This window comes from Podarcis tiliguerta, assembly GCF_965153285.1.
Source record: "Podarcis tiliguerta genome assembly, chromosome: Z".
Lineage (NCBI taxonomy): Eukaryota > Metazoa > Chordata > Lepidosauria > Squamata > Lacertidae > Podarcis > Podarcis tiliguerta.
In genome coordinates this window covers 8,868,564-8,890,857 of record NC_139553.1, presented here as the reverse complement: position 1 = coordinate 8,890,857, position 22,294 = coordinate 8,868,564, and the positions used below count along the sequence as shown (strand labels likewise).

Sequence of the window (22,294 nt, the reverse complement as noted above, 5' to 3'; positions counted from 1 at the left end):
CCTGAGCTATAATAATACACTTGAGAGCAATTTACATGCCACAGCCAATTAATCAGCAGGACTTGAGAAAGCCTTTTCTGCACTTTGCCAGACGATGACTGTGTGGTTGCCCTGATGTCCCTGGGGCCAGTTTTGGCACCCCTTCGCTTGGCATTCTGGGGCTGTGAACTTAGACTTCCTTAGCAAAAGCCTATTCCTAGTGAATATTTTCTATGTTTCTGGATCAGCGGCGACTGGTTCATTTGAGCACTAGCGCACTGCTCCACCAAGCTGAGTCAGCCAATCTAGGGAGTGGTACTGCCCGTCAGCTCCCTCCTCCTTTGACTCCGATTTGCTCAGGAAGAACTCAACAGTGAAGAGGAGATGGGGAAAAACCAGAATTAGTTGACTTCTCCTGTCATTAGGTCTGGTGCCACCTACTGCTGCCCTCCCCAGCTTCAACCCTCCCAGTCCCAGTGGGCACAAGGCCAGTATTGACTTTCTGGGGTTTCTGATGGTTTCTGAACCATCACCAACCCAATATTCCACGCTAGAGGAAGGGATAATAGCTGCAGTTGTAAACTTAGCAAAGTCTTATAAAAACATCAGCACCACAAAAACTCTAAATAGCAAAATGTAATCCCCACTGCAAAGAAACAGCCCCCTTCACTGCTGTGGCTTTACCTTTATGGTGTCAAATGAATGACAGGTAGACAAAGCAGCCTCCAAATCTGCTAGGCAGGCAAACTCAGGTTAGTCTGCTTTGGAATCTGAGTAGGGCAGGTTCCTCCTCCGTCCTTATCTGCTGCCCTTACATGCAGATGAGGATGCTACCCCATTACCTGAAGCCAGACTTGCCTGTCTGTCCAATAGGATTCTATCTGGAGAATGTGTGCAGGTGTGGAGGGATCCATCATGCCAAGAGATGGGGAACATCAGCCCTCTGGGCCTCTGTATCTGGACCTGGTGACCCAGGTCCAGGTCACATGTCCTTCCTCACTCATCCTACTCCATACCTTCATTGGGTGCCCCCCCCCCACCGGCTGGAATATGCCCATTCTCAGAGTTTAAGAATGACTCTTGCTTGCCTGGATGGAGGATAGACGAGAGGTGTCTGAGTATGTTGTAGAAACCACCTACTTTTGTCTATGACCCTGATGGTTGTCCAGAAAGGAACATAGCCTCTAGGATGAAACACATTCTCTGCCCCTCATCTTGCCCTTCACTTTGGGAAGGGGAAAAAAATGTTTCAGGCCAGTCCAGGTCATGCCTGGAAACAAAGTAGGAAACAGCAAAGCAGATTGAATAAGCTCATGACAGCCAGCCTCTGTCAATAATCTGGCAGCTCTGTTCTTCATACTGTTTGAAGCTGTCCAAAGGCACGTAAATCCATAACGTGAATCAAGCCTGGATATCTTGCACAACAACAAACCCTCTGCTTAACATGACTTGAGAAATCAGAAGTCTCTGCTATCATTGATTCACAGTTCACAATGTAGTGAGAAAGGGGTACGGTGGCAATGGTGTTTCTCTGTGTGCTCTCAAGCTGGGTTCTTCAATCAAATAACTTCTTCTCAGGAGCCTGGTACACCTAATGCAGCCACAGAAAGACTCTTCGGTTGCAGGATTTAATTTTCCTTTCATTCCATGTTTTGCGGAACAAATGAGTTCTGGTACCAATCACCACAATTTGTTGTTTATTAAACCATCTCTTCCCTCTGAAAGATCTCAAGCTTTGTTCATGATTCTCCCCCTCCTCATTTAATCCCCACAAGAACTGGCTCAAGGTAATCAAATGGGAATTTGAACCGTGGCCTTCCACATCCTTCTTGTTGTTTAGTCGTTTAGTCGTGTCTGACTCTTCGTGACCCCATGGACCAGAGCACGCCAGGCACTTCTGTCTTCCACTGCCTCCCGCAGTTTAGTCAAACTCATGCTGGTAGCTTTGAGAACACTATCCAACCATCTCGTCCTCTGTCGTCCCCTTCTCCTTGTGCCCTCCATCTTTCCCAACATCAGGGTCTTTCCCAGGGAGTCTTCTCTTCACATGAGGTGGCCAAAGTATTGGAGCCTCCGCTTCATGATCTGTCCTTCCAGTGAGCACTCAGGGCTGATTTCCTTAAGAATGGATAGGTTTGATCTTCTTGCAGTCCATGGGACTCTCAAGAGTCTTCTCCAGCACCATAATTCAAAAGCATCAATTTTTCGGCGATCAGCCTTCTTTATGGTCCAGCTCTCACTTCCATACATCACTACTGGGAAAACCATAGCTTTTACTATACAGACCTTTGTCGGCAAGGTGATGTCTCTACTTTTTAAGATGCTGTCTAGGTTTGTCATTGCTTTTCTCCCAAGAAGCAGGCATCTTTTGATTTCGTGGCTGCTGTCACCATCTGCAGTGATCATGGAGCCCAAGAAAGTAAAATCTCTCACTGCCTCCATTTCTTCCCCTTCTATTTGCCAGGAGGTGATGGGACATCCTAGTCCAACACATCCTAGTCTACATCCTAGTCCAACACTAATCATTACCATAATGGGTTACCATCATTATATTCACACTGGATCATCATTGTTATGTGTTTGTATGCCACCTTTCCATAGTTAAACCATATTCAAGGTGGCTTACAACATGGACAGATTTACACAAATAAAAAAAAATCCACAAGCAGTCATAAGCAATAAATAAAAACAGCTGAAGTAAGTACACAATTAAGCAATCACCTCATAGGTTATAATAAGATCTCACAATTAACATACAAAAAAAACAATACTGATAACAGCAAAGCTAAGTATCTCCATAATTACAACTCCACATACAGTTCAGGGTAGGATTTTTATAAGCTTTTTGTTAATGCAAAGAAGTATAAGGAGTTTTCTGACCTCCTGCAAATCATCCAGGAAGTCAACTGGTAGATCCTGGCCTGAAGAAGCTATGGAAGGCCTTCAGCCCCAAAGACCTGACTCACAGTGATGTTTTTGTTGTTGTCTCTGTTCTTGTAATCTCAGGGAAGGCCAGTGTGACACAGAGGCAAGTGGGAGTGTGACTGTTGCCCCTCTGCACACCTTGCCTAGCACTTGTCTGCAGAGAGTGCTTGAACAGCCAGAAGATGCTGACAATCAGAAGAACGTCACTCGCATGGGTCAGCCATCTCTGGACAAATCTGCAACTGTGAACATTCCTGTCACTGTCACGGCACCTCCTGGGGAAGCCGCCATCATACCAAGTGAGTTACTCCAACAGACTATTATTCCATCCATTGTTCATGCTTTGATGACCTCCCACCTGGACTATGGTAATGTGCTGTATGTGGGGCTTCCCCTGAAGATGATCCAGATGCTGCAGCTAATGCAGAATGCAGCAGCTGGGCTGGTAAGTGGGGTAGCCAGATGGGTGGTGTGTCACTGTTTCTGAAAGTGTTTCACTGGCTGCCAGTGAGCTGATCGGTCCAGTTCAAGGTGTAAGTATTAGCATTCAAAGTTCAGAATGGCCTGGGACCCAAGTACCTAAAATTCTATAATCAGCAGGCAAGGCTTTGATGGTCCTGCCACCAGCGGCGTTGCACCCTTTGCAGGACCAGGGGATAGGTGCAGAGGGTAAATTTTGGGAGGATTTAAAAAACATGCCTGTTTACTGAGGCATTTGATGGCTGAAATATACTGTTTCTGCCAATCATAAGACCACTGGTTGGAGAATGTTTTAATATACACACACACACTGCTGTGTTTTTCACCCTGGGCTCCTTCAGGGAGAAGGGCAGAATATAAAATGAAATAAATGCTCAGCTCAGTTTTATCTACTCAAACTGGCAGTGGTTTTCCAAGATCTCGGACATTGGTCTTTTCCTCCATTGTATTGACCATTGACTGATGGAGTTGTAGTTCAGCAACATCTGGAGTCCTAAATGTTCCCTGCATCCTTGCTACTATAGATGCTCTAGTACTGAACTATGTTCCATATGGTTCTTTCTGAGATGGGTTAGGACTCTGAGTTCTGGGGGCAGAGGGACACCACTCAGGTTCTGAACCAGCTGTCTCCGATGAAACTGTCACCACCTCCAGATTGTCAGTGTTTTGTAGGAGGGATTCTGACTAGACCTGGTTAGGATTTCTCTACAACCAATTAACTGGCTAAAATCAGAGAGTTAACTAGCCACATCATTACAACATCCTTCCCCAGCTTGGTGTGTTCCAGGTGTTGATGAATTCCTACTTTCCTCAGTTCCAGCCAGCATGGCCAATGGTCAGGAGTGACAGTAGATGTAGTACAGCCAGATCTAGAAGGCCACTGGTTCCCCATCTGTGCTCACCAGCTGGAAGGGCCCTAAGTTGGGAAAGGCTGCTTTACTGTCATGTTCTAGTCCAGTGACAGATCCCTTAGAGAAACCAGAGGCAAGGCTGGTCAAGAGTTGCCAGACCAGAGCAACTTGCTCCCACAAAGCTTGGGAGCAGACTGAGGCCTTTTAAATCTGTGTCTCCAGACTACCTCTTTTGTATTTTTTGTCTTTGTGGAAGCCGCACAGAGTGGCTGGGGTACAAATAAATTATTATTATTATTATTATTATTATTATTATTATTACTACTACTATTTTGGCCCCACTCCTTATGAAGAGAACTTCAGAAGGACCAACCTTCTGGCATGAAGATGGCCACTCCTCCTTTGTTTCACAGCCTCCCTCTTGATGCGCTCCATATGCCACCAGACTGATGGTGTGTGTGGTTCCTCAGGGAAACGTGTCTGTAAGGGTCCTGGCTCTGGACCTACAGGTTCTGGTGCTCTGATATGTTCCTCTTGTGGTTCCTTTCTAAGAGCTTCAGGCACAGTGGTCTCCCTATCTTTAGCTCCTTGTCTGATGTCCTGCAGCTTCTGACTCAGTGTCCAGATAGCTGCTAGTTTCAGTAATTAGGAAGCCCCCATTTTGATGCTTTGTTGTCAATGTGTTTGTCAACTGCAGTGAACAACATTGAATTTGAAACTAAAACAGAAGAGAAGAAAGACATGGATGTGGATGATGACTTTACAGAGAAGGGACCAAAACCTATCCTGCCATATAGCTCCATGTTCATCTTAAGTCCTACAAACCCGTAAGTCCTCACAGCTGCTTTTCTGCATTGTATGTCTAAACTGTTTTTAAAGGGTTGCAGTCAATGTTAGTCCTACTCAAAGTAGACCCATTGAAAGTAATACACGTGATGAACTTAGAGCTATTGAGCCCAATGGATCTACTCTGTGGAAAACAGAGGGCTTATCCAGACTTCCTTCTGTGCTGCGTTTCTAGGCACAGGACTGGGCTCTAAATCTCTGTGTCCAAGCAGGTTTGTTTGTTTTTTATCTTGGCACTTTCCTTGGGAAAACCCACATTTTACAAATGGCAACCAGGTTTTCAGCAGATTGCCATTTGCTCCAATTCAGTGGCGAAACCTGCGTTTTCCCAGGGAAAACACAGGAGTGAAAAAGGGTTTGGACACAGAGCTTTAAAGCACAAACCTGTGCTTGAAAAATGCAGCACAAAAGAAAGTCTGGATGAGCCCTTAGTTGTATACAGCCCAATAAGCCAGTGACAGATTTATGGTCATCATGGCATTGTACCCAGCCATTGGGTGAGGGTCCTCTATTTTTTTCACCAGGTAAACTGGACTGTGTCAAAATCATGGATTGCCTCTCTTGGGCTGCCGCCCCTTTTGACTCTGACTCTGGATAGACACTCAGTATGCATTAGGACACACTATGTTTGGATGCAGTTGAGTGCCATTCTGAATCAATATGGCAGAATCAACCATTGAAAACTGCACAGATTTCCACCGATTAATTTCAAAACTGCATAGATATTTTGGTTCCTTGAAATTCCTGAGCAATGCCAAGCACAAGCCTGCTTACACAGACATATGAATATTTAGGTCCCATCCTATTCTTTTGACTGTGATTTGTTTTAATTGATTTTAGCATTGTGTTTCTATTTAAAACAATAATTGTAGCCTACATGGGGACTTTATGCTGAAGGGCAGGTAAGAAATCAAATAAGTAAATGAAAATGAAAATAAATATAGCTGTCACATGTGGCAAAACCAGTTCTTTGTTGTGCTCTTAAAATACGTATACATAAATGGTCTGGCCCTTACAGAATCCGGCGCCTGTGCCATTACATTGTGAACATGCGTTACTTTGAAATGGTCATCCTCATCGTCATAGCCCTCAGCAGTATTGCCCTGGCAGCGGAAGACCCCGTCCAAGCTGAGTCACCAAGGAATGAGGTAAGGAATAGCATCTTATGAAATTTCCGCAAGGTTGCTGCTAAACTTGCCATTCCGAGTAGGTGGGGTGGATGTTTATAGGAAACAACCCTACAATCTCCCACATATTTTATGCATATTTCCACAGGCACCATGCACCTGCAACTCCCATCAGCCATGGCTATTGGCCATGTTGCTGGAGGCTGATGGGAATTATGGTTCAGCAATATCTGCAGCACCAAAGTTTTCCCATCCCTGGTGTAGGGACATCCTCCAGCCTGGCTCACCACCTGGGGCACATGTGCAGAGAGCTCAGGATTTCTAGTTCTAGCCTAGGCAAATCCTATCACTCTCTGAGTACTCTAGGAGGAAGTGGGGGAACCCTTTAAAGCCTTGAAGCAACCCGTATGGAATCCTAGTAATAAAATGTTCTACCTCTTTAGAAGCATGACATTTTCTCATCTAATTACATTTTCGCTGCCTCCTTTTTTTAACATCAAACTTCCCATTCTGATTTTAGGCTCTCAAGTACCTGGATTACATATTTACAGGTGTCTTTACATTTGAGATGGTGATAAAGGTAAGAATATCTCTCCAGTACTCTTATGATCTGTCTGCACAGAGGAACAGGAAGCGAGCTGGGCCTTTGCGGGAGGGGAGCTGCATGGCTAATGTAGCAGTCAAGAAGACTGCTGATTCTGTATTTAGACCACCCTGATGCTCTTTTTGGAATGGCATGCCACCCCTTTTTTGTGCTCCTCACTATAAGCCTTCACCAGAAGTCATTTTCAGCAAAATTTCTCTGGGGGTTAAGCACCTGTCAGACCCACCAATGCTTTTGGTGGTACTTTGGGGGTGCTCCTTTGCTGATGAAAGGGTCACTTGAGGGTCGATTTGGACTTGAAGGAGGTGAAACTGCTGCAGTGCTTGGAAGCTAGTGCAGAAATGCAACAGCTTAGATGCTCTCCATGTTACACTGGCCTTAGTTCAACTGCACTGGCTTCCGGCTCGTTTCTAGGCCCTATGCAAGGTGCTGGTTGCTTACCTACACATCCCTAAATGGTTTGGGCTTAGAATATCCGAAAGACAGCTTCCCTTCATATGAAACTGCCCTTAAGTTATGATAATCTTCCCAGGAACCTCAGGCTGTGGGGCCAGGTACAGCCCTCCAAATCTTTCCATTTGATCCTCAGCCACACTTATCACTGGCCCTGCTATGCATAGTGCTGGAGTAGTTTTGCCTGGATGAAATGTGCCCTTGAACTGATGGTACCACTTGCTTGTCCTTACAGAGCACAGAGAAGGGTGTGTGAGTGTGTGTAGAAACTAACCTGCTGCACCATGGTAAAATTAACACGTGTTGTGCAGCCCACTTTTGCTTCTGGCCCCACCCAGAAGGGAATGCCACCCTAGGCTGATATAGGCTATATATACACTATATACACTGCTCATATATGCTAATACTCCTAACAGATTTGTATTGTTTGTAAGTAATAGCCTTTGTACAAAATAAATGGCCAGTGGTCTCTGGACATGGACTTGATGGACATGGACTTGGCAGATTGAAATGCAATGTGGGATAATGCAACAATGACTGCTAGCCATGATGGCCACTTTCTCCCACGTTCAGTGTGTCTGAATACCAGTTGCAGAGAATCGCAGGTGGGCAGAGAGCTGTTGCTCTCATGTCTTGCTCTCATGTCTTGCTTGTGAGCACCTAGTTGGTCACTGTGAGCAAATGATGGGCCCTTGGCCTGATCCAGCTGCAGGGCTCTTTTTATGTTTTTATGAGAATGAGCATTCCGCTCATTTTATTGCACCTCTTGCTTGTGACTCTCTAGTCCAGGGATGGAGAACTTGTGGCCCTCTAGACTCCAATTCCCATCAGCCAACAGCCCTCATGGTTAGTGGTCAAGGAAGTTGTAGTCCAGCAAGATCTGGAAGGCCATCCCCCATATCTGCCCGTGTCTTTTTTCTATCCGTCTCTGCATGACACATGCAATCTGTTGTACCCTTGAATATCTCATGCTCTGCTCTGCTCTGCTTTGGTTTCTTCTCTGAAGATGATTGACTTGGGCCTGATACTTCATCCTGGTGCCTATTTTCGTGACCTCTGGAACATCCTGGATTTTATTGTGGTCAGTGGGGCTCTGGTGGCTTTCGCTTTTTCGTAAGTAGTTTTCGCTTATGGACTTTGTGGGTTTACTGGATCAAGAAGCAGGGTGACACTGAATTCAAAATGTCAATAGGTGTGACATCTTATTTTTTGGGGTGGTTAAGTTAAGCAATTCCCATTTCAGTTTGGTGACCCCAAACATGTGCAGACTCTGGAGTCATGGATTGCCTCCAATTAAGTTTTACTCAGGGAAGTAAAACAGCTTTTAGCCCCCTTAACAAGCTACAGTTCCCAGGATTCTTTGGGGGAAGCCATGGCTGTTTAAAGTGGTATGATACTGCTTTTAATATATAGTGCAGATGGGGCCTTAGTTATGCTCATTAATTTCAGTGAACCTACTCTGAGTGGGACTATAGTCTCAATGTATTTATTTATTTTATTAGATTTCTTGCCCACCATAAATTTCCAGGGTGGGCTACAACAATATAATATATAATTATAAAAAGTGTTAAACCCATGGACTCAAGGGCATCCTGATCAAATTTGCAGATGACACCAAACTGGCAGGGGTGGCTAACACCCCAGAGGACAGGATCACACTTCAAAACGACCTTGACAGATTAGAGAACTGGGCAAAAACAAACAAGATGAATTTTAACAGGGAGAAATGTAAAGTATTGCACAAATACAAGATGGGTGACACCTGGCTTGAGAGTAGTACATGTGAAAAGGATCTAGGAGTCTTGGTTGACCACAAACTTGACATGAGCCAACAGTGTGACGCGGCAGCTAAAAAATCCAATGCAATTCTGGGCTGCATCAATAGGAGTATAGCATCTAGATTAAGGGAAGTAATAGCGCCACTGTATTCTGCTCTGGTCAGACCTCACCTGGAGTACTGTGTCCAGTTCTGGGCACCACAGTTCAAGAAGGACACTGACAAACTGGAACGTGTCCAGAGGAGGGCAACCAAAATGGTCAAAGGCCTGGAAACGATGCCTTATGAGGAACGGCTAAGGGAGCTGGGCATGTTTAGCCTGGAGAAGAGGAGGTTAAGGGGTGATATGATAGCCATGTTCAAATATATAAAAGGATGTCGCATAGAGGAAGGAGAAAGGTTGTTTTCTGCTGCTCCAGAGAAAAGGACACGGAGCAATGGATCCAAACTACAAGAAAGAAGATTCCACCTAAACATTAGGAAGAACTTCCTGACAGTAAGAGCTGTTCGACAGTGGAATTTGCTGCCAAGGAGTGTGGTGGAGTCTCCTTCTTTGGAGGTCTTTAAGCAGAGGCTTGACAACCATATGTCAGGAGTGCTCTGATGGTGTTTCCTGCTTGGCAGGGGGTTGGACTCGATGGCCCTTGTGGTCTCTTCCAACTCTATGATTCTAGGATTCATTACAATTATAAGACATATAAAGCCATTGCAAATGGAACGGAACACCAAATTCAACTAAAGAGGTGGGTCCTACAATGCAAAATACTTTACCTGTCAAAGTGTGGGGTGGGTTAAAGAAGTGCAACTTAAGCATCACCTGTACAGTGAAGATGCTAGATGCACCTCTGTGGAGGGGGAGTTCCACAATTTAGGGACCCTGCCCTGCACCTCCATTCCTTGCACTTTGAGGGTGATGGAACTACCAAGAAGCTCTACTCTGCAGATCTTAGCACCTGAGGAGGTCATCAGGGATGGAGATGGTCTTTCAGATATATTTCCCCCCTCCTTTGCATAGTTTTATGGGTTTGCATAGGATGGGGTGGATTTTGTGGCCACTTCATGCATGGCCAAAAAGGAGGCAGGAAAGACAGTGGATCTGCATAATATCTGCATATGTATATTTAAAGGCTGTTAGGTGGCACTGTTTACAGTCAGTGCGATTGCTATTACAGCATTGGATTGTCTTAAAACTTAAGACTTTCATAAGCAGTCTTGGCAAATGTACCTGAAAGTTTTCTAAACATCAAATATGAAATAGGCCACCAAAAACAGTGCCATATAACCATGGAGGTGGGTGGGATGTATGTTAAAATTATTCCATGCTACCAAGGCCATCCTTAGCATATGCATCACCATGGTGCAAAGATCCTCCCAGAGCCCCCAAATTTAGTTCAGCCCCCAAATTAACTTTAGCATTTGTCGTAAAATGAAGAAAAAAATGCAGCTTGTGGAATTCATAGTGTGTGTGTGCTCCGGGCATGTTTTTGCGGAAATGGAAAACTAAAATCGCATGCTGAAATGCATGTGTAGTAGAGCCCTAAGTACTAAGTAGTTAGTCAAAGAAAAAAGAAAATGCCAACAAATAGCGAAAATAAACATTATTTTTTAAACAATTTCTCTAAATGAATTTGAACTGTAAGTGATGAAATTAAAATGCAATTTGCAATGTTTCACTCGGGGTCAGCGGCACCTTTGACATGACTGATCTCGCGTGGCTTGCATGCAGCCAGGAGGCAGCTCAATACAATACGTAACATAATATTTTGTAAGAGTTAATTTTGTGTGCACGGAGCCGTTGAGAATGACAAGTGCTGTTGTTGACTCATCTGACAAGCGCCGCCGTTGTGAAGCACGTCTTTGGTAAATGAGTGGACAAAGTTGAGAGTCCTTTAGTGAAACAGTTCGCCCTTGTGCACATTAATTGAAACAAACAATGAATTAGTAGTTTATTGTACAAAACTCACATATACATGTACAAAACTCACATATACGTAAATTAGTAACAGATATGACCACTATTTTTAAGCAGCATTTGAACACAGTTTGGCATGGAATCTATTAGTTTCGAACAGTCACTGTTGATTTTCAGATCCCTGTACCACACTTGAATCAGCGCCAGAATGAGCTTCTGCATAGTCATACAATCTGCAGCACAGAGGCGACTTTTGCATATAGCGCACAAATTCTCATTTACGTCTAGGGAATTCCCTGGCCAATCAAGTACCTGTATTTGCTGCTCTGTCATGAATTTATTTTGATGTGTGACGGTGGCTAGGTCCTGCTGCAATATCCCAGTACCGTTAGGATACCTCTTTTCCAGCTCTAGAATAACTCTCTTTCGTAGAACCTCAATATATTGTGGTGAGCGCATCATTCCTTCTATTGGCTCCATGCTTCCGACACCATAATGATCAACTGACTTTTTGTGTTTGTTTTGAGTACAGGATTATGAGTAAGATAGAAAACGTGCTTTGTTTCAATTAATTTGCACAAAGGTGTAGGTATACATTTCGGTGATACCTAGGTATATATGTATTTTGTTTTTCTAGCTTGATCAAAATTATTTATTATTTAATAACAGGTAGATAGTTAAGAGCTTAGGTGGCTTCAGCAGTGGGCGCCTGGCACCCCTTGCATCCCCGGGTAAAGATGGTGCTGCGTGCTACCCTTACAAACTGGGAGTGTTGTGATATAAGTTGGGTCCCTTCCTGGTGTCTTTTTTATTGTGGATTCAGGATGATATGGGGCATTTGATTGGGGGTCCCGCTTTCAATACTCTTTGTCCCCACAAAGGTTTGTGGACAAATATACTGCTTTGTTTCCAAACGGTGCATAGCCTGTCACATCCTGCTAAAACTTTTAATATCAGAAATGTTCCCAGGGGTCAGGTGGGGGACATTATCCTACTTTCATTGTGCAATAGTGCAAATGTCCCTCCAGACGTCAGTAGTGTGGTGACATTGGGTTAGCACTGGCAAGGCTGATCCTGTTCCTCGATCACTCTCAACCTACTTTGCTCAGCAAGGCACTTCAATTGCTCTGCATAGTAGGGGTGCCATATTTCATAAAGTGAAAACCAGGACACCTCAAAATTGTTGGGCTTTTTGGAAGTTCCCCCCGGACACCAATTCTGCCTTTGATGGGAGGGGAGGGGAGGAGGTCCGAATGTTCAAAAGAACCTTTTCATTTTTATGTTTTGAAATGGTTAAAGTTTATAATGTATATGTTTATGTAAAACTAATTAAAAAATTATTGTTGTTGTTTTAAAAATTGCCTTTCAAATCCCGGTAATGTCCGAACATATGGCAGCCCTAGCATATAGGCACTACCACTGAATAGCTGCTCGTAACTCTACAGGGGAGGAATGTGGATCCCTTCTAATTCTCTCCCCCTCAAAAAATATATATGAATAAATCAAATTTAAAGGGGCCCAACACACACACAAAACAAGACCCTGGAGCTGTTCGTCTGCAATTCGGTGGGTTTCTTACCCAAGCATACGTGTCTCCTGCCTGCTATTTTCATATCAGTTGCCCACAAAACACTAGTGAAGGAGGTAATAATTCCTTGACCTCTCTGACTCTGTAAATGCTGCCCTTTGGTGTGTGTGCGGGGGGGGGGGGGATGTGGCTATCCTTCTGAATTTCAACTTCTGTTAGCCTCATCCAGCATGGTGTGGGATTTATGTATATCTGTATTTATTTATTAAAATATTTACATCCCACTTTTCTTCCAAGGAACTCAAGGTGCCCTGCATGTTTCTCCCTGTCCCTATTTTATCCTCACACTAACCCTGCGAGGTAGATTACATTGAGAGATTATGCTTGGCCTTAGGTGAGTTTCATGTGTGAAGGGGGATTTGAACCTTGGTTTCCCAAGTCTTAGTCTGACACTCAGATCACTTCACTATACTGGCTCTGAATGATAACGCGAGTTGTAATCAGACATGTTGGGTGTTCCAGTCTTAGTGCAACATGCTCTCGATGTATATATACCTTCCTCTCTTCTCCTCCCACAACGCTGAGAGGAGGACTTCAGAAGCTTCCAGTTCTAGTTAACCACAGTCTCTCATTTCCATCAAACCAGAGATCATGGTTCATGCTAACCATGGTTCATTTAAACAAGCCACCTTCTTAACCCATGGTTTGTGATGAAACAAACCACTCTTAGTGTCTGGGCAAAATGGAATGCTGTGGTTCAGTAAAATAAAAAGGAAAGATTCCAAAGTTCTCCTCTCTGCCATGCAGGAAGAAGAGAGGGGAGGTACATGGCAGCTTGTAAATTTAATTATTTACAATAGGCCAAATATCGAATGTTTTGTTCTTGCAAAGTGTTACACAACTCCTGCTTCCTACCTCATATCAAGATAGCTGGAACGGCGGCTGAAGAAAAGAGGCATATTGACCTGACTCAAGTGGAGGCTGCTTTAGTCAGGGCAAAAGCCAGCCTCAGTCTGCTTTCTTATTTATAAGTGGTCGAGGGGGTGGTAGTGCTTGTCTGTTTCTCCCTCCTCCTCCTTAGTCTCGCTCTTGCCTTTGTCAGAATCGAGAGCAGTCAAGGATGCTCGTCTCTATCTTTCCCCATCCCACTCCATTCTGTGTTTGTGTCTTAATAGATCAATGGCAGATACTTGCTGTTCAAGTGCCCTGCATTCTGTTTTCTCCAGTCTGGGCCGCAAGAAAACACTTTTGTGGTATTTGTGATTATACTGCTACTAGTAATATTGTAGCAATGTTCTCCCGTCTAGTAATATACTTTCGACGCTGTAGAGCTTTCAGAGTAAAGATTTTCCAAATGCTGATCAATATTTCATCTGCAATGGTGAAAATGGAGGGGAAGGTTATCTTGACATTCTGTTAACAGCATCAAATTGAGCAACCTTACCATACAAATCAATGCCTTTTGCTAGGAAGAAAGCCCAATGATATTCAGTGGTGCTTACCATTAAATCTGCAGGTGTTGGGGACCCATTCTGGATGGGAACCTCATCACGGAGAGTTTGGGCCTTTGTCTCCTGCTGTGGTCCTGATCTGTATTGGGATGGGGGAGGGCATGCCTGTTGTTTACATTGGGTTAAAGTTCCCACTGGAGGGAATAGATGTTATCTCCCAGAAATGCAAATAGGTATAGAGCCCCCAGTAGGGATTGGGACCCCAACACACAGGGGACTTTTGTCCTTCCTGCTACCATTTACCAGATGCCTGATTCATATCAGGTTCTTATGATGGCAGTTTCCATTTTGAAAGCTGCTCATGCAATAGCTTAACTGCATACATGACATAACGTCTAGGTTGGTCCCAAGACTCCAGGTCTGCCTGTTTGCATTTATAATTGTATTATGGAAAGGAAATTACTTCTCCATTTTCAAGTGTCTGTATCCCAGAAATCATGCTTTCTTCTCTGATGGCTTTTTACACACAGGTCCAGCTTACCAAATGCAATGCAATTCCTGGAAACTATTCCTTAGGCGAGTGTTCACATAACAAATTCCTGATTTCAGTTGATTCCTATGGGAACTTAATCTGATGCAGGATTTGTCTGATCTCTCCACCCCGTCTCTCCAGGGTTTCTTCCTGAAACGGCTGGAGCCAACCAGCAAAAGTGAGACAAAGGAAAAACTGATTTGTCCCATCTCTCCTGCTCTCTAATTTCCCCCATCTTGCTTTCTCCCTCCCTCCCTGCATGGTTTTTGCCCCAAAATGGTTACCACTGACCAGAAAAGCGCAAATAAAGTAAGGAAAGGAGCAAATCCCAGCTGTTCAGATATTGGAATCTATGGAGTATAGTGAGCTTTGGGCATAATTACCTACCTTCACATAAGTGCATTGCAAGCAGGCAGCTAGTGGAACCTGTGTGAAGGTGGGTGGAGCTGATTTCCTAACTAGGGGTGGAAGAGATATTCAGTGCAGTTCACATTTCAAGATGAGCCTACCTAATTCAGACTTCTCATATGAATCAAAACACAGCCACTCTTCAAAATGCACACTTCTCTGAATTTAGTGTTTGAAAATGCTCATGCCAGGGTAAAGTTTGTGTAGCAATGTATTAGTGGAAAATGCATGATAATAGGGTGCACATGGGGAACCCTTGACCTGCTTTATGTTGCCGAACTACACCCTCCCATTATCCCTGGCCATTGGTTGTGCTTGCTAGGGCTGATGGGAATTGTAGTCCTGCAACTTCTGGAGGGCTAAAGGTTCTGCACGCTTGTAATAGGGGCAATTGCTTGTAGAACTGCGTATACCGGTATCTTAAAAAGCCACTTGCGAAAAAGTATCCTTCAAAAGAAATGCATACTAAAATGGTGGTGAATTTTCATGAGGACTTAAAAAAGAAAAGTGAACTTATGTGGAACTAAAATTATGTTTATTTTTTTAATATAATTTTTATTCAGTTTAGAAATACAGTAAAACAAATTAATACAATTCATACAATTTTTTAACTCCATTCTCTTTTTTTGACTTCCCTCAACTTGGCTGGTACTCCTTCCCTTCTTAATTTCCTACACATTTCTGAAATCTCATCTAATTTATAAGTTAAATCTTGTTTCACTCCAATTCTAACCTTTCTTTTTTACAAAGCTTCATTAAGAGTTACAAGCGTTATTTGTTTTTCACTTAGATTATGCATATATTCTGAAAACTTTTCCCATTCTTCCGTAAATCTCTGGTCTCGTCAATTTCGGCTCTAGTTGGAACTAAAATTATGTTTAGCAGAATAAGAAACTTGACAGAAATTGATGTTAACAGTGAAAACCAAAACTGCCTCACTCTCATATAATTTATCCTTTGCCTGCTGTTCCGTGGCTTGAACCAGAAGTGATGAGCAGCAATGGATGGATGAGGAAATGAGAGGAGAGTGTATAGAATTATTATTGCTGACATTTTGTTTAACCCAACTTTCCTCAAAGGTGCTCAAGCTAGTGTATGTGGTTGGGGAAATCTCCCCTTTAGCTGCAACCTTGTGAGGTAAGTTAGGCTGTGAAAAAACGATTGGCTCAAAATCACCTGATAAATTTCACAGCCTGAAGAGACATTTGCATCTGGGGCTCCCCAGTCCGAGTACAACCTGGGGCCTGTCAGTTCTTATTGGACACAAACTCCCATCCACCCCAGTCAGAGCGGATGGGAGGTCAGGAGTAATGGGAGCTGGATGATCTGGAAGGCCACTTTGACTGAAAAGGACTTTCCATCCATGCCACTAAACTGAAAATATGTCTTTGGCCAGCTATGCAAGCACATGGTTGTTTCACTTTCCCGTTTGCTTTGTGAAAATGGAGAGGGTGGAGGTCCGATTTCCTTGGTGTTACTTTCTGTGTCATTGCTTTGGAGTTGTTGCATAGATGTGTGTTTCTTCCCCACCACTGACACTCTGCTCTTTCTTTCTCTTCTTCTCGCTGGGATCTTCTCTGTAGGAGTTTCATGGGGTAATGCATTACTGTTGTCCCTTGCCAGCTTGTTGATTGCCTGCACATTCACACAGCCACACCCTCCCGGCAATCTGTGTCATGCTGATTCCATCACTGCCTGTCATTTTTCTCAGTATCTGGTGACATTGCCTTTCCTCGGCTAATGGGCTCATGTTTTGCCCATGTTAGCTTTCAGCTGGGTTTATGCTATTGAAACCATGCCCTCTGTTCTGCCCCGGAGCTTAACTGTTCTGGGAGCCGTCCACGTCAATGACTGCAGTGCCTTTAAAATCAAGCCTAGAATTGCAGCAGGACCAAAATTGGATTGTTAATTGGGCCTGGACATTATGCGAGTTGTATTATGCAAATGCTATACTTGCCACAATGGCTCCCAGGATCTTTCCCAGTGCTAGCTTTAACCTGCAAACCAACCTAAAGAGTTGGCTTTAATCTTTGGAGTTATAAAAACTTATCTGAAAGATGACTCCCCCCCCCCCAGGCCCTCTTTAGAGGCTGTGATCCAGGTGTCTCTGCTAAGTGAAGTGAGGTACATGGTCACCAAGCCTAGAGCTTTTCATATCATGGCTCCTTTGCTGTTGTTATTAACAGTACTGCTATTTAATTTGTACACCACTTAATGTAAAAAATAGGCTTCTAAGCAGTTCACAGGTAGACTCAAGCATTAAAATCCATTAAAATACAAACATTCATAAAACATACAATACAGCAATCTCATTAATGCAATATGGAAGTCAAAAGAGGAGACTCAGGTGAAGAGAGGGAGGGTACATCCTCCCCACAAAACCTCACCTGCCACCTGATTTGTGCAGTTTATTTTTTAGCTTAAGGTAGAGACCTTCCTATTCACCAAGGTTTTTTTAACTATGATTTTAATGTGGGTCATTTTATCTTGCCTCCCTCCATTGAAACAAAAGAGGTTTTGTATGTGAGGTTTTGTATAGGTATGTGTATTATAAGTTGCTACAGATAAGTCTGTTTTCTATTTAACTCCTGGGTATGGCTATCCCTAGACAAGGTGTGGGGGACCTTTGGCCCTCCAGATGTTGCTCAACTGTGACACTCATCAGCCCCAGTAATGGCCAAGTATGGTGGGAGTTGGGGTTCAGGAACATCTGAAGAACCAGAGATGTCCCACACCTGGCCTGGATGAAATTGCCTCCTTTTAAGAGGCCAAACTACCTGGTCTCCTCTGTCTGCCTGGAGAATGAATTGACTGTACATAATCAAAAAATGACAACAAGCAAACTGGCTTTTTGCCAGTTAAGAAATTCACTCTAGCCATAGTAAGACTTAGCTGCAGCTGAAGACTACCTTCAGACTGGAGATTCTGGTGGGAGTTTGCATTTAAACCCCAAACTACCTAATTCACAATTTACAGAACAATACACAAAACAGCCAGCCTTCAAAATTAGAACTTTGCAGAACTTTGCAGTGCAGATCTCCAGATAGGTAATGTGTGCAAAAATGCACATAACAGGGTAAAGTGTGCATATGATGTGCAAAAATGCACTATATCAGGAGAAACTACTTCGTAAAAACATGCATATTAGGAAGAATTGCATACAGAAGTGTATATATTTAGATAAATGCTCACTAAAATACTGATCAATTTTCTGAATGACTTTAAAAAAATTGCATACATGTTGAAACATGGAGAACTGACCTAGATTTGAAAAATGTGAAACCGAGAGAAACCAAACTTGACATAGCCTCCCATTCTTACCTCTACTGCTTCTTAACAAAGAGCCCTTCTGAATGGCTTCATTTACTTTTCCCAAGCAGATTGACCTGTCTCACTACTTTAATATAGGAGTGGGGGACCTTTCCCCTCCCATTCCAGATGCTGATATGGAGGCAAAGAGCACCTTTGCCTTAAAAATGAACTTTGCACGCGTGAGAAGAAAGAAATGCCACCAACCTCTGTTGGCTATAACTCCACCATTACCACCACCACCACCACCTCTCAAACCCCACACATGTGCATGAACAGTTCAGAGGTTACCACCGCTTATCACTACAGGCATGTAATATGTGTGTATATATTACATGGCTTGGCATGGTTTGAGTGGCATGCCGTCTTAAGAGGAAACTAGGCAGGGCCCATGAGATGGAAAAGCAAGCAAACCAATGGAGTTTCAGACTGAGGGACATATGTCTTCTTTGGTTCACCATCATGATCTCCTTTCTCTCTCTGTTTGCCTAGAGCAGGGATGAGACACTTATGACCCTTCAAGTGTTGTTGGACCAACTCTTGTTAGTTTTAACCAGCATGGTCAATAGGAATAATGGAGTCCCAGAACATCTACGTGGCCACAGGCTCCCTTGTCTAGGGAGGCATTTTGTTGTGATGCATCCTTCAGGGTAGCTGTACACCACCAAAAGGTTTCCCCTGTGAGGGGTAATATATTTATAGCAGTGGGTGAGGAACCTCTAGCCTGTGAGCTGGATTTGGCCTGCAAGGCTGTTTTCCAAAGACCATGCCCATCTGTCCTACACCTGCCATGTAGAAACATGGCTGGACTGGGTGCTTACAACGCTGATCCCTGGAGAAAGCAAGACTGAACCCCTGATATATCAGATGATTCATGTGGAGTTCAATCCTGCTTGGTCACAATCTCCCCACAATCTCTCCTCATTGGCAGGTAGGCAAGATCACCCGCCTGGGAATCACCTGCCATCATTATGCCAGTTGACTGACAGGTGGGTTGTCCTTGCCCACCTACCCAAGTTGTCCCAGGGGGTGGGGGAGATGAGGATCTGGCACACTGGGCCAAAAATATTCCCCACTCCAATTGAAAGGGAAAGGTTAGATTTGATTCCACCACCACCCTCCTTCCATTAAGAATCGTAGGCAGTGGTGCAGATGGGTAATTTTAGACTTAGGGTTTAATGGTCCTACACCTCCACCACTCTACAGATGGTAATGTATGTAACTTAACAATGCAAACTGCTGAGTTCATGCACCTTCCAGCTCATCCTGCTGATGGTGGCCATGGGTGTCTGCCCTGAAGTCCTGCTCTGATGGTGACAAGGATAACAACTTTGCTGACTCCTTCCCTTTGAAAATAGATTTTCCTCCTCCCCTACATTTTGTGAAAGGGTCTTCATCAAATGCCTGGGCATGGTTGACAAACGTAGGCTGTTACACATTTTAATAGCCTGGAGTGTGAGAGAGTGGGCATAAATAGGGGCATTTTAAATCTATATGAAACAGCAAACATCTCAATGTAAGAGGTATGCTGCTTAAATAAGTTATTTGATTCATTGGATTAATTTTAATAAAATAAAATTTAATCTCAAATTATTTTTAGGTACTTATTGCCTAAGTACTTGTCAATCATCCCAGTGCCTTTGCATTCATTGGCTGAAATATTAGGAGGTGGGAGCAACTGGGTGGAACGTCTGGTTGCATGTATTTCCTTGGAGTTTCTGTATAGTGGGGGCTTTCTGGGGTGGGGGTAATGAAAAAAGCTGAAAATTCAAATATAAGGCTGGAATATATTGGGGGCAGTTGGGGCAGAAGTCCCCAGCAGGAGCTCCCATAACCATATCCTCATATGTTGTACCTTCTGTTTCTTGTTCAGCCTTGCAGAAAAGAAAATTTACCTGCATTTTGCTATGTTGTTATGCCAGACCAAAAGAGATTGAGCCAAGTTCAGGGGGGGGGGGCTTAGTCTGCAATCTAACCCCACTTGCCTGCAGGTAAGTCCCGTCCCATTGGATTCAACAGGACTTATGCCTGAGTAGACACAGTTAGGATTGCACTGTTGGACTTCAAACCCCACTTACACACAAATAAGCCCCACTGAATACAGTAGGACTCACTTCTGAGTGGACCTGGTTAGGTTTGCAGCAGTGTCCAGCCTGGGGTGAGGATTTTCCAGGCTTTTGCCTGAATCTTGCAAGAATCAAAGGTCTTCATTTGTCCCTTGTGTGCTCTTGCCTTGCAGAGGGAACAAAGGCAAAGATATAAACACCATCAAGTCCCTGAGAGTTCTGAGAGTCCTTAGGCCTCTGAAGACCATCAAACGTTTGCCAAAGCTGAAGGTATGATGTGATCCTCAACCTATCTGCCCTGGCAGATGAGGTAGTGCATAATCTCATTTCTGAGTATGCATGTGGGGGGTGGGATTTGATTTGGTTCACATTTCAATGCAAACTGACCTAATTTGCCATTTTTCAAAACAATACAAGGACCAAAACACACTCTTCAAAATTGGTCAAATTTTGTGGTGCAGTTCTTCAGCTAAATCATGCAGAGAAAAATTAGGGGAAATAATGTGGACAAAATATTAGTGGAAAGTATGCATGAAAATGCACATATTAGTGAAGGGACATTCAAAAGTGAACATGTTATGGGAAAATGTAAATACTGGGCAAACTGGTATACAAAAATGTGCCTACTGTGAAAAAAATACCACACTAAAATGCTGATGAATTTTCATGAAGACTTTTTTTTTGAAAGCTGATGAGGAGCTGCTCTTAAAATAGGTAAAGTGAGAAATGAAGAGAAATGAAAAGTGATAGATTTGCCTATCTCTGTTCTTCATATCCATCCATTATTACCTTGGCCTCTCCAGTTGCTGGTGCTGCCTTCCTCTCTACTGATTTGTTACCCTTGACCCGTGCTGCCAGTCCCTTCTTCCACTTTCTCCCTTGCTATTCCTTATCCCTGGAACTGCCTCTGCAATCACCTGTGCCTTATATCTTCATTTCCACCTAATCCCACTTCACAGACAGAAGGAGCTTTTCCCATTGCAGAGGGCAGGATCCAAGCCAATGTGGCTTTATAAGAATACTCTGCCGACTTCTCTGCCAACTTTTAAACACCTGCTGAAAACTTTTCTATTCCACCAGGCCTATGCAGGCAATTAAGAATACATCTTTCCAAAATGGCTAAATGCTGTCCGTTTTGAATGATTTTTATTGTATGGTTTTATGTTTTTATTGCTGTAAATTGCTTTGATTTATACTTCATCATGGATTCTGTTTCTGAATCCCCCCCCCCTCTTATATGCAGGCAGTCTTTGACTGCGTGGTGAATTCTCTGAAGAATGTCCTCAACATCCTCATTGTCTACATGCTCTTCATGTTCATCTTTGCAGTCATAGCGGTGCAGCTTTTCAAAGGGCGATTCTTCTACTGCACGGACGAGTCCAAGGAGCTGGAAAAAGACTGCAGGTGCCCACATCAAACAAATAAATATGTTTTGATGCACAGTATGACCTGATTGATAAGACCTGAGCTAAGCTGGGGCTGGAGGGATGGGGCATCTCCTTTGCTGTGTCCTTCCTTGTGACTAGTGTGTGAGAAGCTCAGGGACCTGGTCACTAGAAGGTGGTCAAGTGCTTTTTCATAGAATCTTGTAACTGTAGCATTGGAAGGGTCCTAAGGGTAATCTAGTCCTGTTACAAGTTCTAGTGTTTCTCCCTTGCAATGCAAGAATTTAGAGCTTGAGGGCAGCTCCAGTGTAAAGGGTTGGGATAATTGGGCTCCTACTGAGGTCCTGTACCCCTGCAAGAGCAGTGAATTCAGGAAGCATAGGTAGCTTGTACAGTCAGACAACTGGGTCTATCTAGCTCAGTTTCTCTGCACTGACTGGCAGAAACTTTCCAGGATTTGGGGCAGAGGGTCTCAGGCAGGGATGCCAGGACTTGAACTTGGGACCATATGCATGCAAAGCCTATGCTCAATCACTGATTTATGGCTCTTACCCCAGAGCTTGAAGTGAACTAGTTCAGATTAATGAAGTTCAGTGAACTAATGCCAAAAACTCTGAACTACAGCCGAAAGTTCTCATAACTGCTGGGTGAACTGAACGTG

The 22,294-nt window shown here is 43.7% G+C and overlaps 2 protein-coding genes across 11 annotated transcripts in view; one reads left to right on the top strand and one right to left on the bottom strand.

Moving 5' to 3' along the window:
- SLC31A2 (solute carrier family 31 member 2) overlaps positions 1-22,294 on the bottom strand; it is a 526,804-nt gene that overhangs the window by 156,140 nt on the left and 348,370 nt on the right. The window lies entirely within an intron of this gene.
- Positions 1-22,294, top strand: part of CACNA1B (calcium voltage-gated channel subunit alpha1 B) — a 323,575-nt gene that overhangs the window by 237,590 nt on the left and 63,691 nt on the right. For all 10 annotated transcript variants that reach the window (XM_083422809.1, XM_083422808.1, XM_083422807.1 and 7 more), the window contains 7 exons: positions 2,986-3,203; positions 4,933-5,062; positions 6,100-6,229; positions 6,729-6,788; positions 8,272-8,378; positions 20,422-20,518; positions 21,492-21,652. In XM_083422809.1, coding sequence (XP_083278935.1) covers positions 2,986-3,203; positions 4,933-5,062; positions 6,100-6,229; positions 6,729-6,788; positions 8,272-8,378; positions 20,422-20,518; positions 21,492-21,652 — 903 coding nt within the window. The remainder of the gene's footprint in view (positions 1-2,985; positions 3,204-4,932; positions 5,063-6,099; positions 6,230-6,728; positions 6,789-8,271; positions 8,379-20,421; positions 20,519-21,491; positions 21,653-22,294) is intronic.